This window comes from Varroa jacobsoni, unplaced genomic scaffold, assembly GCF_002532875.2.
Source record: "Varroa jacobsoni isolate VJ856 unplaced genomic scaffold, vjacob_1.0 contig03215, whole genome shotgun sequence".
Lineage (NCBI taxonomy): Eukaryota > Metazoa > Arthropoda > Arachnida > Mesostigmata > Varroidae > Varroa > Varroa jacobsoni.
Window position 1 is genome coordinate 19,121 of NW_019214979.1, and position 17,690 is coordinate 36,810.

General features: G+C 40.0%; 1 protein-coding gene and 1 long non-coding RNA gene across 3 annotated transcripts; both read left to right on the plus strand.

Annotated features, from left to right (window-relative positions):
- The first annotated feature begins 615 nt into the window (after nucleotides 1–615).
- Nucleotides 616–17,684, plus strand: LOC111272777 (aquaglyceroporin). Of its 2 annotated transcripts, XM_022854399.2 has the most exons (5): nucleotides 616–796; nucleotides 1,184–1,373; nucleotides 9,844–9,976; nucleotides 16,626–16,746; nucleotides 17,133–17,671. In XM_022854399.2, exons 2-5 carry the CDS (start codon nucleotides 1,321–1,323, stop codon nucleotides 17,276–17,278), a joined length of 453 nt encoding a protein of 150 aa, XP_022710134.1. In that variant the 5' UTR covers nucleotides 616–796; nucleotides 1,184–1,320; the 3' UTR covers nucleotides 17,279–17,671. The 2 variants fall into 2 exon arrangements, with proteins under 2 accessions (XP_022710134.1, XP_086829517.1); XM_086973391.1 differs by lacking the exons at nucleotides 616–796; nucleotides 1,184–1,373 and adding an exon at nucleotides 10,252–10,523 and having other exon boundaries at nucleotides 9,849–9,976; nucleotides 17,133–17,684.
- On the plus strand, nucleotides 10,530–14,024 carry LOC147751817 (uncharacterized). Its single transcript, XR_015315836.1, has 2 exons — nucleotides 10,530–10,789; nucleotides 13,126–14,024. It is a non-coding gene; the product is annotated as an uncharacterized LOC147751817 (long non-coding RNA).
- Nucleotides 17,685–17,690: the final 6 nt, after the last annotated feature.

Below are 17,690 nucleotides of genomic sequence, written 5' to 3' on the forward strand. Positions count from 1 at the left end.
TCATAATATTGCTGTGAACATTTGAGACGTCGCTGGTTTGCATATATATATAAGATATTTGAGGTAGTAGTTAATATCTAATATTCAATAACGATCAATACTTAGCTTCTGTTATAAGTCTTCTTCCATTGATTTTGTTGTCCGTTCGATATTTCAGCGACGGTACACATGTATTACCTTGAGACAACGCTATCAGATGCTGCGACCACCCTTTCATATCATTTTTAATCAATTATGTATCCATCTTTATCGGTGCCAGATAGTCTTCATGTCATCTTTCCACTATTGAAATAACAAAGTTATTACAAAAGCTGCGTAATCGTCATTTCACTATCGTTGATTAAGCGCACTAGAAGTTACATCGAATGGAAGAAAGCTTCCAATCGATGTTGAACACGTTAACTCAGTGTCTATTATCTCAATGCCCATCTTAATGATGCCGTTTCCGCTATTGTTATAGACAGGAGCTTCCTCCTCCCTAGGTAAACACCGCTTGGACACCCCCTTGCAGCTTCGGTCATCACTAAGCGCTATTCTGGCTGATCCAAGCCAGGCACGGCCATAATGAATTGAACGTCACCAGTGACTGGAGTCGTGTCTACCATCGAGCGTATATGGAATGAGTCCGATTTTATGTGCGCGCGGATAAATGTTCACTTTCAGTAGTTACCCCCATTAAACAGAACTGTATAGGTGAACGAGCTGCTGAATACATTATGGCACGCCGAGCTGCGTTAACATTTCCATCAGCCTATACGGCATTCTAAGCATTATGTACTTCATTACAAAGTTACTTGTAAGTTATCTAATATTAATACTGTAACACACTCCGATTGACCCACTGAAGATTTTAGAGTCTCGCTTCACCCTCTTATCGTCTCCCTTTCTGGCTCTATCTCGAGTAGTCTCTTCTGAACAAATACGTATATACCGGAAGTGTATGCAATGAATCCATAAATGACCTAACTGTTATCATCAGCATTATCGAATCGTCTACGTTGTTGATTTTATGTAGTGATTTCGTTCGACTTTCCCTCACAGTTCAGATTGAAGGCCTAGGGGTTCTAGTTAGGTTCCACGCCAGTTGATACATCTGCGAGAACGGTTAGAAGGTTATGGTGACCGCAAAATGAAGCCGTCAGCTTTGACGGGCAAGGATAATCGGCTACTCTTTTCCTTACAGTATTGCAATATCCAACACGAAAGAAGCAACATCGAGCTGACCAAACTACACCCCTTTACCTGCCACGTGCCGTTGAAGTTCACCTAGTTAAAAGAAAAAAGTAAATAAGCGCGAGGCAAAATAAAAAGGTGACGGCAATGGTCAGGCGCGACGAGCAAAAGCGTACGTATGTGCCTCTTCTTCGTAATGGGTAAGTTTAATTTTAACTTAGAAAACAAAAAATTCTTGATTCAGCAGAGCCTGATAGAGTCGCCTGACGGCGCCTGTTGTTCAGCAATTATATGGTTATATGCAGAGTCGAAATTTGCCTTTTATGCTATAGATTGTATAAAAGGGCAAATGCTAATTAGCGTTTATTTAGCATTAGATAATTTAGGAACTAGCCTTAATTACACTGTTGAAACTTACCTTCAGAAAAACCACTTTTCGTAAACAATGTTTTGTCCTACTTTTTAGATTTCGATAGTTTTCATTACTCCTCAGTCAACTTTTGAATACACGTAAAGATATAGGTGTTATTGTTGTCGAAGAAGCTCATTCAAAATCTTTACGCGAACTCTATTATGCCTCGCTTTTTACTCCTTTTGTGTCTGTCGTTTGTGAAACAACTGAAATCTTCGAACGGAAACAATGTTCTAATCTAGAGATTGTTCTAGTTGAACCCTTGAGACGTACTTCATTAGCCGACTGTCAAAAAGTAACGAACTTCAGAATCGAGTACGAGTACAAAAGTATCAAAGTAAAGTAGAGCAATATAAAGCACATTTTTGTCTGATGAATTTAATTGGTCAACCTGGTCGCATAAGGCACAACGTGCATCATGGACATTATTGTTTACTGCAACAGAAATCTATAAATTATCCTGTAAAGCTGTGGAAATCGAGGACGATCAACAATGCCGTTAGCGAAGCCATCCAACGTATTCTCCGTCCAACGTTTTTACCTACTATACTCAATGAGAATTATACGACAGATGCTAAAATTGTTTGCCTATCGTCCTAATTGACTGATGACTAGAAAGCCGGACCTAAGTACCATATAATAGTCGGAAGCGCGATTTCGCCCATAGTTCTCCATCCATTCATATTTACAAGACTCTGACGGGCGTCGACCTTGCGACATTGCTAAGTGCTACTAATAGTAAAAGTAAAATTTCGTACGTTAACGTAAGTTTCTCTGATTACAGCAAACGTGGTCACATTTTGATTGAGTCTAGATTTTTACATGGGCTCTAATGGAGCGAGACCGACAAATAATCATGAGTTTGAAGCAGCTTGAAAAGTGAAGGTTTGAAATACCTCGCTAGTGCATAGCTCACAAAACTATTCCACTACACTATCTAATTTCTCACATATTAGTTTAAATGTATTTACTTGATGAAAGCGCACTTTTTCCACTAACCGATCACTATATGGTTCAATTTTATAAAGACAGTTGAATCGACAGAGGTGTTTGTTGGAGATAAATGATTTCATTCAAGTGAATGGCTTTTGAAGTTTTCATTTGCCAACCAAGATGTCGATCCCAATGCTCACTCAAGGTGGCATAATGGTTCTTTTCATTGGGATATGTCGTATGAGGGTGTGGACCAGCTCGTTGTTGCCTTCTTACAGAGACGGCTATCTGCCTGAGAACAGCTTAAAGATGACACCAACAAAAAATAACAAAATACATTTGCATAAATATTTTTAATAACTAATTTTATACGTTTCAGCTTTTACTTAAACGCAACACCGAAAAAGGTAAGCCTCCTTGCCTCTTTTTATAGCCTTTATTCTTCAGCAGTTTAGGAAAATCGTGTTCAGAAAGGAGGCACATTTCTATGTATCGTAGGGTAAATAAACAAAATAGCCGCCTACGTGGGACAGAAAACTCCAGGGGTTACCAAGAAAAAACACTATCTGGTGCAGCATGTGGGTCGCAAGCCTCTCGGAGAATATGTCAAGTATCCCAAATGGCTGGAAAAGGCTTTCAAGACATGTCGTTGTAACAGGATGGTCTACCCTTCCTAATCACTTCGGTGAAAGGCTAGTGTTCAAGCCTCGGGACGTCGAATGCCCTTCCAGATCATGTATCCTAAGATGTCCTACAACAATTTATATATTTAAAGAATATATCCGTGTCGCCATTTTAAAAATAGATAGATCCTGAGGTATGCGAGAACGCGTCGAAAAACTGAGACAGACGGATGCCAAAGAAGCCTACCTTATCGATGTGGGCTCACAAATTCATAAAAATAGTTATTACAAAATCTAAGTTCTATACAAGCCGCAGTTGGTTTTTGTTAGCGTCATTTTGAAACTACTTCTGATCAAATGATGGTCCTTGTACTTTATCTTGTGCTTATAATAGTACATGCAAGTTACGGAAACAACAGCAAAGAAACTAAAGGAAACAAAGTTTCCGACAGTTAATATTACGAACTAAATACTGGGACTTGTAGCTAGTCAATTAGCACTTTGAAATAGCGAAAATTTTAATTATCTATTTCAAGTTTCGATTATACAAGACGAAAGATGTGTGGTCGTAAAAGCTGTCTAAGATTGCAAAAGAAGTAATCTAAAGATTGAATTGTCGCCCAAAAACCAAATTGTTCGCGGGAAAAATCGGTATCCCAAATACGAAGATATCTGCTACTGAGTTTAGCTTCTGATCACTCTTTTCATTGTGACGATCTTAATATTTACTTGTTGCTCTAATTCAAGAACATATATATATAGGTCCGTGTATGTTTATTCTTGCGCTGCACACATGTTACAGATACTGTCCTGCATCCCTAGTCCACTTCAGTGGCTCCTATTTATTCCAGTATATTTTTGCGCTTTCGACTTGAGATAACATTATAGAATACAATCTAAATGCCGTTGTTAATTTCGTATCTCAACATAGAGATGACGCAATGGGAACATGTTTACATTGCAGGCAGGTACGCCTAGAGTTCTTTTTACATACAAAGTGTAGAGGAATTTTGTTGCCCAGACGCGATGAGGGCGTCAGCAACGTCTAGTCCTCAGTCGGTACCCATAGACGACTACCAATGTAACGCTGATAGTATCGTAATGCCAAAGATAATAAATTCACGCACGTAACAATAATAAGCCAATCGTCCTGGGGAAAAACGATATACTGTATGTAACATCGATCGTTGCCTTAGTAGTATCTGATAGCCCGGCAATTGTCTCGAAGTTATATCACTGGGCAGCTTCTAATGCCCATGACTTCTTTCTGGTGAAAGAGTGTCATAACTGTACTATCAGAATTTATGGTATATTAAACTGACAGATTCTGAAAGACAATTAACCAAAAAAAGGTATACATGGGTCCTTAGACCAACATTAGATTATAAATAGCAAAACGTAGATACAACGATTAGAATGGTTAAATTCCACCAAAGCTTAACCCTTAAAGAAGGTCATCTTTGCGGAGCGTCAACTAAAAACTGCAAACAATGTTTTTAGGACATCAATTTTGTTTTCTATGGTTTACTACTCTGTTGATACAAAAGCATATTTATTTAGCTCCTAGTAATAAGCTTCATTTTCAAAAGAAACTTCAGTGTCCTCGGAGTTTGCGTAACCTGTACATTCTAACCAAACATACTCAATGTAACCTTTAAAATTACTTCTAAAACATGTTGACTCGAACAATTGCCTTTGTACCTCATCTATAGATCCTAGCGTTCAACTTGCCAGGCGTACGTGGGCAGTCGATTTAAAAACAAACTCAATAAATTGAGCAATGAATTACAGCTCTATCGAATTTTACTAATTCCGATTGGCTACTAAATTCACGCTACGATCATGACCTTGTACAAATGGAAAGGATACCTATTCAGACTAATTTTTCCGCCATCTTCATTTGCGACTCCCGACCCTACGTTTCGGCGAAGTTAACCACGCTCAGGCGCACGGGGATATTATTAATGGGTTTTTGCTTCAGTGCTTTCAAGGCTGAAAGCATTCGTATGGATAGTTTTCATATGGCGAGCTCATCGTTGAAAAGAATTTACCACTTACAATGCTGACTAAAAGCTGGCATCCGCCAGAGACTTTGTTAAACCGAAGAGAGACAATAAAAAATATATTTAAAAAAAAAACATATTTACCATAATAAATTGATTCATTCGTTGTCAGTTGTTACAGTCAGTCAACCAGACCGTAAGCACCATGCGCAAACTACACACCGTTAGGCGCTGATAGCAGTCGAATAGCACAGAACTAATTTTTACAAAATAAAAATCACGCTTTTTTATCTAAAATTTTCTTAGCCTATCACTAACTCTACCGAGTCAGTGAAACATACCAATTCATGTGAAACAAATTAGTGTGCCCCTTTGAAAAACTCTGAACGTTTCCGGGAAAAAGCTGGTGGGAAACATCAGGTTGCCTGGTCTGCTAGCTTCAGTTCAATAGCCAATGAGATAAACTCAACAAGGCAGAGTGAAACTAGTTGCCAGGTCCGATTTTGGTAGATATCCGAACTAATATCGGGCAAGGTAAGGATAAAGCAACAGATCTGGGGTGAATCACAGAGATTATGCGTCTCTAGTACACAGTCGACGTTAATTTAGCCCTTAACATCACTAGTCCTTAAAATACACGCCTTGTCGTAAAGTGGCTGCTTCTCAGTTGAAGCAAAATAGTACGGAACGTCAAAGCATGGCTGTATGGGTGGTGTCCTTTTTAATTTATTCTTCTACGGTGAGGAACTTCCGGTCAGTAAAAAAGGAGGGACGATTCGAATATGCCCTGTAATGAACGAGCCCAACCAGAAACACTGAGGACTTATTTGCTTTTACTATTGAGTTTGACTTCGTCACCAGGTTCCTGTCTATTGCAGGCTCCCAAAATCTAGAACGTATGATCTCCTAAAAAATCATTGCTTTTGTACTTCGACATGCGAAATACTTTCATGCTTCCTAATCAGTAAGCTCAAAGTAGAGTAGATGTTCGAGTACTCCATAACTTTTTTTTTTTACCACTTTTGACATATATTTATGTGCATTTCGAACATTCTTACCTAATCTAACAAGTCGGATGCCGAAACAGTTTTAGGTAGCTGTTATGGGCACCATATAAGTTTGATTTCGTAAAATATAAGAACAAATGCACGAAAAAGTGACTCAAAAATGTTTTTTTTTTTTTTTAGTTCTAAAGCATAAGACGACAGTGCACCAAACCGGGTACGCCTTTGCCCATTTACCTATAACGGTATCAAAGTAGATTTGTGGTCCCATTCGCTAGATAGGCGTCGCATTGAGTACATCTTTCTGAGTTCGTCCTAGTCGTACAGATCTCTGTATATACCCTGGTACACACGATCTACCATGCACTAAATGCTGAGTGTGCGGATCAGTCAGAGGAATGACTCTGTAATAATATTGAAATGGTAATGCGGAACCTGCAAGCACAAGAGGGAAGGGATGGTGTTTGTGTACCGCAATTACCTATCTCTAGCGTCGTTATCTGGAGAAGTCTCTCGCATGGTGTCTTATCAGGACATAAGCCCGCCGTTCGTTTCTTCCTTCCCTTCCCGTTGAGTTGAGGGCATTTTCGCCCATTCTCCACACTCTATTTGGCAATGGTCATTTAACCGAGCGTGAGTGAGTGGTAACACAATAGAGTGTAACACACTGTGCGGTTCACAAGTCTATCGTTACAACAGCAGTCAGAGAGGCATCGCGGTAGTCCGGCAAATAGCTTGTTTTGAACTACGATAACAGTGAATGTGTGTATGCCTCGGCATATTACCGTCTACTTTAACCAGTTAGCAGTTCTCGTGAGGTTCTGCCTTCGTTGAAATCGTATGCTGCTTATAGCGGTAGTGATGAAGGTAGCACTAACTTTTTTTGTTGCTTCGGTTCCAGCTAACGTGAGATAATCCATTCACAGCGTCGATCTTTTACTATATTGCTATATATGCCGTTCTTCGTTTTGTTTTCTGCTTTTCCCTATTCTACGCGCACCCTCTAAGCGAACTGACATTGTCGCATGGCGCTATACAGAGAGTCAGTGCGTCGTCGGAAAGCTGACATTAGCAAAAACTTCGTTAACATTTCTAACTGCTCTAGAAGAAAAACCAATTCACAGACAGTGCAGCGACAAAAGTACTAACTTTTTGGTTATTTCTTAAATAGAATAAATAAGTTAAGAGGTCGAAAGTCCTTCAACTTTCCTCTGCAGGCAACTTATCAGTTTATCGAGTTCCGACCACGGCTATTATGTGCAGGTCACATACCAAATTGTCAACGCATCGTTCTATGTTAATTCAGCCACTGGGCGCTAATCTATGGCAAGCATGCTATAAGTACAAAATACTTATGATATACATTTCATGGTCGCGTAATAACCTCTTGCTGTGTTAGCATCTGGACAGTGTAATCATGTTGCATAAGTTACTTCATTACTAAAGCTGCTTAAAAACGTAGAGACAACTTTTTAATGATTACCTAATGAACTTAAATCGGTTATCGGATTGACTTTTGAACTACCTTGTCCGTATTATAGAAAAGAGTCGCAATTTTTTAATAACAACAACACCTAGATTTAACTCTTAGATTTCATATTTTGGCCAGTAACTCTTATAAAAGACCAACCTTTCGTTCCTCTCATTCGTACATATCCAAGGCCAATTTATTCTTTCTCCTTATCGTCTCAGACCTTTGTACTTTCGAAACATCGTTTATTTTCCGAGCAACTTGGCTATCTATAATCTATTTAATTTATTCAGGATCGCTTAGCCTTCAGTTATGCATATTTGTTGTCGAAAAAGTTCAGTACAACCGTCAGCATCAATGAAGTTGATGCTATCAAAGACGTGATGAACGCAGACACCCATTACGCAAGTTGTACTATAAATTTATCTTATATGTTTGTAGTTATTAGCCCAGATTCGAAGGAAAAAAGTAAAAAGCTCTCCTGGAGATAACTCAGTTCCTTGACGAGCAAACAGCGTCCGTGCGCTTGTCTAAAAAAATATGTTGATTTTATTATTTTTTGCTACAACTAAAAAGGTGGCCACACTGTATGTTTTATTTTAATTTACACAGAGTACGAGTCTATTTTTGCTTTCAAAATAAACATAGATCGGGGCTACTTAAAATATACAATAAATTAACACACAATTACTAGCTGATTTACTGTGGAACATTTATGTGTTTCGTTGCTGCAGATGACAGGCACCCAACAGGGGGCAATCTTGTATTTCCTCTTACATCGACAGACACAAAGCTACTAAAGCCAGCTCACTGATTCCTAATTTTCTAGTGCAGAACGATACTTAGTTAAATGCTAAATATATTTTGTCATTTTGACATTGCAAGCGAGCCCGTTTGGGGGCTGTTGTATTCTCTGTAACCAGAAATCACACATGCCTCATATTTTCATTAGTTCTAGAATATTTTCTCGGCGCCCGAAGTGCCCCACAACTTCCGGCTTTGGAATGGGCTCAATAGATCTTAGGTTCTATGCTATAAGTATAGGAGCTTGCCTGAGCTTTTGTCATATAGGAACTTCATTACCCAGCCTCAAGACGTAAACATTCTGCAGAGCACGCGTTAGGTTGACTAGAATAGGCATGCGTAACTAACATTGTCACAGGTCTGCAGCTGATCGATTCTACTGCGTCCTGATAATTTTTGACGTTTAAAGAATGATGCAAGGTATCTTCTCTGAAAAATTTACAAGTACGAAGCGGTAGCGATTTTAAGGATAGTCACTGTCGTGAAGATTACGTCCAAATAGAGTTACAGTAAACTCTCAAGATTTGCCATTTATCGTTATATGTGCACGTAAGGAGATGTTCTCCTTCGAGTATCAGTGGTGCCTGATGCCCATCCTGATCTGTATTCAGCAAGTTCTATGCAAGGGTGTCAACCTTTAGTGTTACCACTTTAATGTTAGAGACGTATCGTTATGTTTGAATTCAGATATTACACACCAACTATCTTGTTTGAAGGATCACCCCAGTTAATATTGATTCGTTACCGTAACCACCTATCAGGGAGACAATATTGGTTTGACTAATACACGGACTTTTTCGAGCTGTTCAAGTCTTTCGTTTCGCCGCAGGCAGAGAGGGTGAGGCGTTAAGCCTGGCGCTGGCTAAGATCTCGAGTTAAGCGTTTAGCTGAGAAAAAGGTTTTACCAAAATATTTTTTCTATATCAAACAAAACACAACTGCCAATTAACAGCTAAACAAATATGTCACAGATAAAAATCCAGCAAGTCGCCAAACAAATTGCTTCTCTATCAGTCTACCGCTATATCAGTACCTATTGCTTCTCTATGCACTACCAAAACTAGGCGAGTTTTAATAGCTTGTGTCAGAATCGATAACTCATTTTCGACATTAGGTGTCAGATCAAAGAGATAACAATATTCGACCCACCGATATCAGATAAAGTTTGGCTAAGAACCATGTTTATGCAACGAAGCTCTAAGCTTTGCTTCTGTTTGGTATGGACTAAAACTTAAACTGTAGTTTGTTGATTTCGGTTTTGGGGCTAGGCCCAAGATTAAGGCCGCGTGCTAAAAACGGCAAGTTTCCTTGCTTGATTAAATTTGCGCTCTATCTCCATCTGTGTGTGTATCTCTTTATATCTCCGTTCCGTACCCCCGGGGCGTGCTGTTAACTCATTGTGAAATGTCTCTAATTGCAGATTGGGACGAAGATCGAACAGAAAGCCCACAAGTTTTGATCCCGAGATGTATTCATTTTTAACTTATTGCCGAATCGAGAAGCCGTATGTGCGGGAATTTCTTTCCGAATTCATCTCTACCTTCATCCTAATGGTGAGTTGGTAGCCTTACCTTTCTGCAGGCACACTTTTGACCTTGTTTGATGGTGTACAGATAGGGAAAAGGGGCAGACGTTTGAGCATGCTGATACTTCGGTAGCTTGATAGACAGTCGTTCTCATATATCCGCTACATACCGGAAACCGGTTTGCAGTAGCTCATACAACGCGCATGCCTTGTGTTAGAAGGACTTATGTCGCTTACTTCGCAGTACTTATAAAGGTGTGTACTTATGTAGTATTTGACTATGAGCTTTTAATTCATTCGCAGGTAGAATGGTAGAGTGTTCGAACGGTATCACTAACAGCTATGAGCGCATGCGATATGTATGACGGACTTAAAAGACTTTAGTCGCTTAGGCTAAAGTGTTAAATGGAAAGGGAGATACGCGCCGGTCACTAAAATGAGGCGACGTCGTTTGAGGAAGAATGAAGATATTGAAAGGCAATGAGGTAGAAAAAGTGAAGCGCAGTAATTACTGGGAAAAACAGAACGGCGTCAAGGAAAAGCAACGGACGTTCGACGATCATACTATCAATTTAGTAATGATCTCATTTTATCGGTACCCTACCCGTAATTCGTAAAGTACTAACCTCGGTAACCGTCCAAACGAACCATTTAGGAGAAAAAGAAGACGCATCAAAGTGTGAAGCGACGGCTCTTGTTAACAAAATTATCTAAATGGACTTCTTATGAACCGACCAGTGGGCCAATGAAAGTGTCAAAGGCTCAACGCTGATCGAAGACACATATTGTGAAGGCATTAATGCTCGAGTATTGATCTATAAGAGACGCCGTTTATACATACGTAAGGCAATGCTTACTATCTTGTGCAGATAATTTAGGCGTTTATGCGTGGCTTTGGGACTACATTACTATTATATTTTTCCCATTTTATTCTCTTATAATTCCTGTATTTCTAATAACAGGAGGTCAAGTTTTTGTCGTATCCCGAACTAAATGAAGTCGCATCAGATATATTCTAGCCAAACGTCTCTATCTACCGGTAAGGCATAGGAGTACCATTATATATACACATACTCTAAGAGTGGCTTTGAAGATACAGCCCTAGTCGCTCCTGACTGGCCTATTTCGAAGAGTTCCTGTAGGTCAAACTATTAACTGAAGTTGTCTACAGTAGACATTTTTGTGTGATATGGGCATGTTCTGCGTACTACCTCAATGTGTGTTTTACCTTTCCATAGCCCTTGTTGTTGTCTAACCAAATTTACATGAATCCAGGTAAAAAGAAAAGGGTACGGCTTTTGTTCTGATACATGGAGCTCATCGTAATCTGACAGTATGTGGTTACACAAAATAGCTGTTTATTAAAAAATAAGTTATTCTGTTATTTAGCTTGAATAGTTAGAGCTTTGAACAGTTAAATAAACGAAGAATCCTGGCGTCAACAAAATCCAGTTGGAATAGTTGAATTACCTGGAAATAATTAGCCCATCTTCAAGGTTTTTCATTTTTGGCGATAGGTGATTTTGAACCGACCCTACTACAGTACAGACCTATGCTAGTTATTGTGTGCTAAGTACAATTAGACCTGGTATCTGTGTATGCAAGTTAAATGTTAGAGTAGAAAAATCTTATGAGTATGCAAAGTTGCTATGGGTAAGCTTTAGACACTGTTTAGTGTTAAGAGATTTCGCATCGAAGAGATTACTGGCACATGCCTCTTTGGCGAGATCACCAGTTATCGACTGTCCTTAATGCCAGACAAAAATAATTTAAGAGACCGTAGCGTAATTAAACGAGCGTCTGGCTACACTTGCCATTCATAAATGATAGTCTTCCCCGTGAAGAAGGAGCTTAGACCACTTTTCTTCGTTCATTTTCATGCTCGATAGTTTATCTGGCACCTTTTTTTCTTAGTAATCCGCTGTTCGTAGCATCTACAGAGCTGTTGAGTAGAGCCGCTAATTTACGTTAGCAGTATATCTACTACAAGCTTTGTGCTTCATTTAAGCAGCGAACGCCATAGAAGCCCTAAAACTCTGAACAGTCTCTTTGAAATCATCACAAAGTTCAATGCATCCAACACTGCCTCTTTCGGTTATCGACGTCGCCTACCCGAACATATTAAACTTCTACACATCAGAAAACGTGATACACAATCAGACCAAAACCACTCGGATACGCATTGCGTACTACTAGGCGAGTCTATGTTTGTATCTGTGAGTTTGTAAACATGAATATACGTGGGGATCGTCTCTACCTCTCTAACGACGGGGAAGTCTAGCGACATCTTTGTTTTTTGCGTCTCGATGGGCTTTGATGAGGAAGTACTATAGTAAAAAAAGCAGATTGGTCCAACATCGCTTATGTACCTAAGAGTAGCAGCGAAATTTAACGATTAATTATAGTGTAATATGGAGGAAGTTTCATGTTTTTAGGCAGTCGCCTTGAGAACGGTTGGCAATTTGTGTGAACACACAAAGAAAGCAAAACAATAAAATAGGCAATAAAGGATGGTTAAGATAGGTGTTCATACGTAGAAGTGAGCGGGTATTGCACGTGTGTGCTGCTACATGCTACTGCAAAAATCAAGCCACTCCGTTCCATAAATACAAGTGTTTTGGTAATAGCGATAACCTTAAAAAATTATTGAATATCAACGAACTTATGATCTTGTTAGCTACTCGTTTCTCACAGACGGAGGCTGGCAGTCATCGCGCCGTTAGGCTATCTCATGCGGATCTACCGCGCAGTGACTTCAAACGTTAACGCAAACAACCGTACTTGCCCAAGTTTTCCCTATACTATTCGGCTCTCTATCTCGATCCGAACATCTATATTACTAACGCACTCGAAGTCATATCTAGCTAACCCACCCCAACCGGCAAACCCTCTTGCCGAACAATTTTAGATAATCATTTGAACAGAGGATTATGGCCACCTAGTAATAGCGGTAGAAACTGAGTGTCTATTCGGTCGTTGCATAGGGCCGCTTGCTGCGTTTCCTTTTCTGGCCGCAGATATACCACATTAGCGCAATTCCCTCAACGTCACCGTTTTGGCGGCTTGCTCTATTCGATGGAAAGCGTGCTCTTACGACCAACGCCTGTTTATTTAGCATTCATAAGCTTTTCTCATAGAGGATCTGTATAATGGACATCTTACCGCGCATCATTACAGCGATGATGACAATGATCACAACGATGTTTTTTGAAGAATGGACTAAGACGTGCACATCCACCAACTAACAGCGACGGCTACGTGAAGATTGCGGCAGTACGGCTGTTGCCTTTTCGAAGCTAGAACCGCCGCAGCAGCGACGACAACGAAAGCGCGGTCTGGCAGGCAGGCTGGCTGGCAGACAGACAGATAAGTGGGTACGGACATAGTCCTGCATTCGTACAAATGAGAGATCTACGAATGACCTTGCAGCTGCCACAGTGGCTATCGATTTTCTGTGAGGAGACGCTGAGGCGAACGAACGAATGAACGGTCAACGATACGAATTGATGATCTGCTAGCGGCGCATATGAAGACAACAGTTCAATATGTCAAACGGTGAATTATCCTATATTCGCTGATGATGACGAAATTTCTCAAGCGTGAAGATTGCCGCCGGCCGCCCCGCTCATTTATATATAAGCTATGGTATTACATGATTAATTACGAGTGGACAAGGCTAACCAACAGGATACATTGCTACAATGTGGTTGGATTTGTATTTCAGGATCGATTCAGGTGTTTGTCCGCTGTCCCTCTGCGTGGTAATCATTGAGAGAAGTGTCATAAACATATTCCCTCCGTATCTACAGTTCCACAAAATTGTTCTATATTGAAAATGATGCGAAGCATCGTACTACAATTTGTTGTCTAACATAAGTTAACAGGAGTGACCGAATCGCAAGGAATGGACATTAGATATAGTATATGAATGAACGTAGCTGGATATTACCGGAACTAGAAACATATCTGGCTATAACGAAACACACTGTCTTAGATATAGGAATGTTCATTTCCTTGTTGAAACTTGCTGTACTATTACCAAAAGTTGATAATAAAACATTAGAAAGATGCCATCATCGAGGAAGTAGTTTAACTCGTACAGGTCCATCTAGGTATAAAAAGAGGATTATACGATAGGTCACTTTGAACGTCATGCCTAATTGTTCTCATCTTTCTTACCGAATCGTCATTTTGTTGTTGTTGTTGTTGTTGTTATTACTATCGGCATAAGGCAATGACGAAGCGATTAACGAAGTGATTCAATTACAATTTCGGCCCGGCCATATTATAGCTATGGGTACTGCTACATCCCCGTTTTCTCACCCAAGATCTGAGAAAAGCCATGCAGTGACAGTAAACCTAGGTAATAAATGCTAATAAATGTAAGGATAGAAATAACATACGGATAAAATTAGTAAATTGTATAGACTAGCTATATCTTCTATAGGTCGTTCTTTCTGGTGAAATGCGGCCATTGTTTGTTGTAGACACAGGGGAAAATAGCAAATGGTTGTGCTTACTTAATGTAAGATGACTTCATAATGCTTTTCAGAAGCTTTACCATGACGCTTGATCCTCCTATAATACGCGCGAGCATCACGTGCGTATGAAGTGCGAGACTTTAATATAGTCATATAGATGTACCTTTAAATAACGCGCTTCTTTTTACCTGCAAATACCTCTAGACGGATCCTTATCGTTAGGTTCTACTCACTCTGCGTTCTCTATTTGACAGTGTTGCTTCTTTCTAAACCTATCAATAATATAATAGTTCTCTGCGCAGGCTAACGTTCGATGTAAACGTTCAACAGGTTAACAAACAAATATAATATTTATTTTCTCTAAATTTATTATTAATGGGTCAGACGTATATATATATGGGCTGAATGGGTTACAGTTCCGGAATTGAATGAAATTAGACGACCTGCGATAGTGAGTTACTTCGGTTGGATGAGTCATCGGAGTAGAATTATTGTTCTTTGTCGCTAGTAGATAAACGCGGGTGAAACAAAGTCGGCGCGCACCATTAGCGAGACGAGGAGTGTCACAAGATCTCTTTTTCCTTCTCATGTCCCCCCCAGTATCGATCGCGAATGAACGCCAGCTGTGATGCGTATCACCCCTGTGTTCCCCTTTGATGGGTAGGAGGAGGTAGGAAACGTAATGCGGACTCGTCCGTAGTAGACGCTGGTGTCGCGCTCGCAGAATAGTCGAACTTCGATAAGGCAAGCTCTAAAGATGTGATGGAAGACGGCCCTTGGGCCCTCAAATCCCGCAAATCGTCGGACTACCCGCAAGTCGTCGACTTCCTTTTCGGACAACTTCGATTTTAGACAGGAAGACCTCGGACCACTTTACATTAGTGTGTGTGCTTTGTCCTAAGAACGAAAAAAACATTCGACGAAAACACCACGGTCTACTTGAAGATTTTTGGCAACTTAGCAATCTTTAAACACACGAGAGAACGGTCTCCTACGTGTTTGAATCAGCCACCGTCTACCTCGTATTGGCCATCCTAAGCAAGAGGAAATCCTTCGAATACGATCCTCAATATACAAACAAACTCGCTGGTTATGTTGTTTGAATTGCGTTTGACGCTATATGTATCACCTATTGTCCGCCACCAGCACGCCTTTCGCTGTAAAGCCTCGGATAAAACGAAAATCAGAATGGGTTTGTGTACCTTGTGTTGGGCCCTGGCCCGAGCCTATCGACGGCGGTCGAGCAAAAACATCACTGACAATAAGCAGTCAATCGAAGGCCGTTGTTACCAAGAAAACAACTGACGACTGTAAACAATAAATGGCACTCAGCTGCTCCTGGGTTTGCCGAGCGTTTACAGATAGCGCCATTCGAAACAACGACTATTGACCGTCTAGGAAAACATCATACAATCACTATCTATCGCTGTATAAAAGGTGATTGGACGCATCACCTTGCGTACGCTGTTTCTTTTCGCGTAACATTATAGAACCGACTCTGAAGGGAGTGCGTAACCGTAAATAGGGACGTTGTAAAGAAAAAAAAAAAAACATTTCATGCTGCATAAGCATCCTCCACCGAGTTGTTACATTAGCTGATTTTATCTTTGCTATTGTCCGAAGGCCAATTATGTGAAGTTTGCAAACCTGCTATCCTGTCACATAACGTCACGGTGTAAAACGCAGCGCTAAAAGTCTGTATTTCTCAAGAACGAAGCACAGCTGTTAAGATACAAAAGCGAATCTGAATAGAATCTCAACTTAGTATTCTTTCTGTAACAGCTATATTTCTAAACTAAAAATTTATCACTCGTTATCAATTTGAACTTTTTGCTAACTTAAGTAGAATGCTGATAGTGATTTTTTAAATCGATCGAAGGCCTCCGGTTAAACATGACTCGACTAACACTTAAGTTTTATTGCCTCCAACTTCCATTGATTACAGTGTCACAAGTTTGCTAACCTAACATGCATTAGCTTATAATAAAGACATGATTGGTACACGCTGAGTAATCACTTTATAGATCTGACATTAATTGAGCGTAACGATTTCCGTTAGCGCTTTCCGGATATATTTGGATCGCCTTGGATCTACCCTGAAGTCGAGAAAAGCTTCAATCCATAATTCGATGTTTTAGTTAAGAATATATTGGACATTTCACCGTTTACTTCATTAGGTGATTGAATCTATTCTAGGTGATCGGTGAGTCGGCCATGGTCCATCTCGTCCTGAAAGGAGTGAAGGATGTGTTCGCCGCTGTCTTTTGTTGGGGCATCGCGATCATGCTCGGTCTGCTCACTGGAGCCTCCAACTCCGGTAAGTCATTGTCATATGGTATATTTATGCAGTTGTACCGCGTCAGTGTTTGCTACGACGGCAGTTGCTGGTTCGAGCTCTGCAGGCAGACGCATGCCTCTGCTGGGCATACGGGTACTTACGGGCTTGGTATCAGTAAATAAAATGCCAAAGGAATACATGTGAAGCTATTCACTAGTATTTGCACATATAAACATCTTTTATGTAGCCTGCTCAGACAATGCTTTAAAACCAATACAAGCGCTCATCGTATCAATACACAATCAATGTACGCAACATTTAAATTACCGGTAATTTCTGTTTTCTAGCTTTTAAATCATATTACATTGTATCATTACATGTGTGTTTGATTCATGTTAAATTGAAGTCGTTTTTTTTTATTACAGGTGGTCACATCAATCCGATTGTGACAACCGGTTTTGCTTCTGTGGGACGATTCCCATGGACGAAAGTTCCTCACTACCTTCTTGGACAATATCTAGGTGAAAGAAAAAAAGAACCAAAGCCTTTTTTTCAATTATTAGATGTATAGGACATCATTTCAGATTATATATGCTAGAAATTCCAACGGCCTGGCCATTTCTTGTTTATAAGTACGTATCTACGCATCGTTAGTACTTTGTTTTCAAGCGGAACTCGAGCGATATGTGGTACAAAAAGCGAAAAAATGTTGTTTCTATTATTTTTTATTTAGGTCACATATGCAGAGTCAATTAAAGTATCTTCAAGTGACAAGAAATTTTAGGATCACTATATATATATGGGCCAAGTACGCTCTTTATAATACCACGGCTGGCGTCGGAAGCTGTTACAAATTCAGAAGTATCAGTAGTGATCGCAAGAAGTAGGACTACGTAGTCTAATTAAGCCAATACTCTTGGATAAATTTGAAATGACCGTAAGGCAAAAGTGTGGGTGAACAATTGCGCAGTGCAGATAGTAGC

Coding starts and splice junctions, on each gene's coding strand:
- LOC111272777 (XM_022854399.2), top strand. CDS start 1,321: ATGGTCAGGCGCGACGAGCAAAAGCGTACGTATGTGCCTCTTCTTCGT. Junction 9,977..16,625: donor TCTCTACCTTCATCCTAATG/GTGAGTTGGTAG, acceptor AATCTATTCTAG/GTGATCGGTGAGTCGGCCAT. Junction 16,747..17,132: donor CACTGGAGCCTCCAACTCCG/GTAAGTCATTGT, acceptor TTTTTATTACAG/GTGGTCACATCAATCCGATT.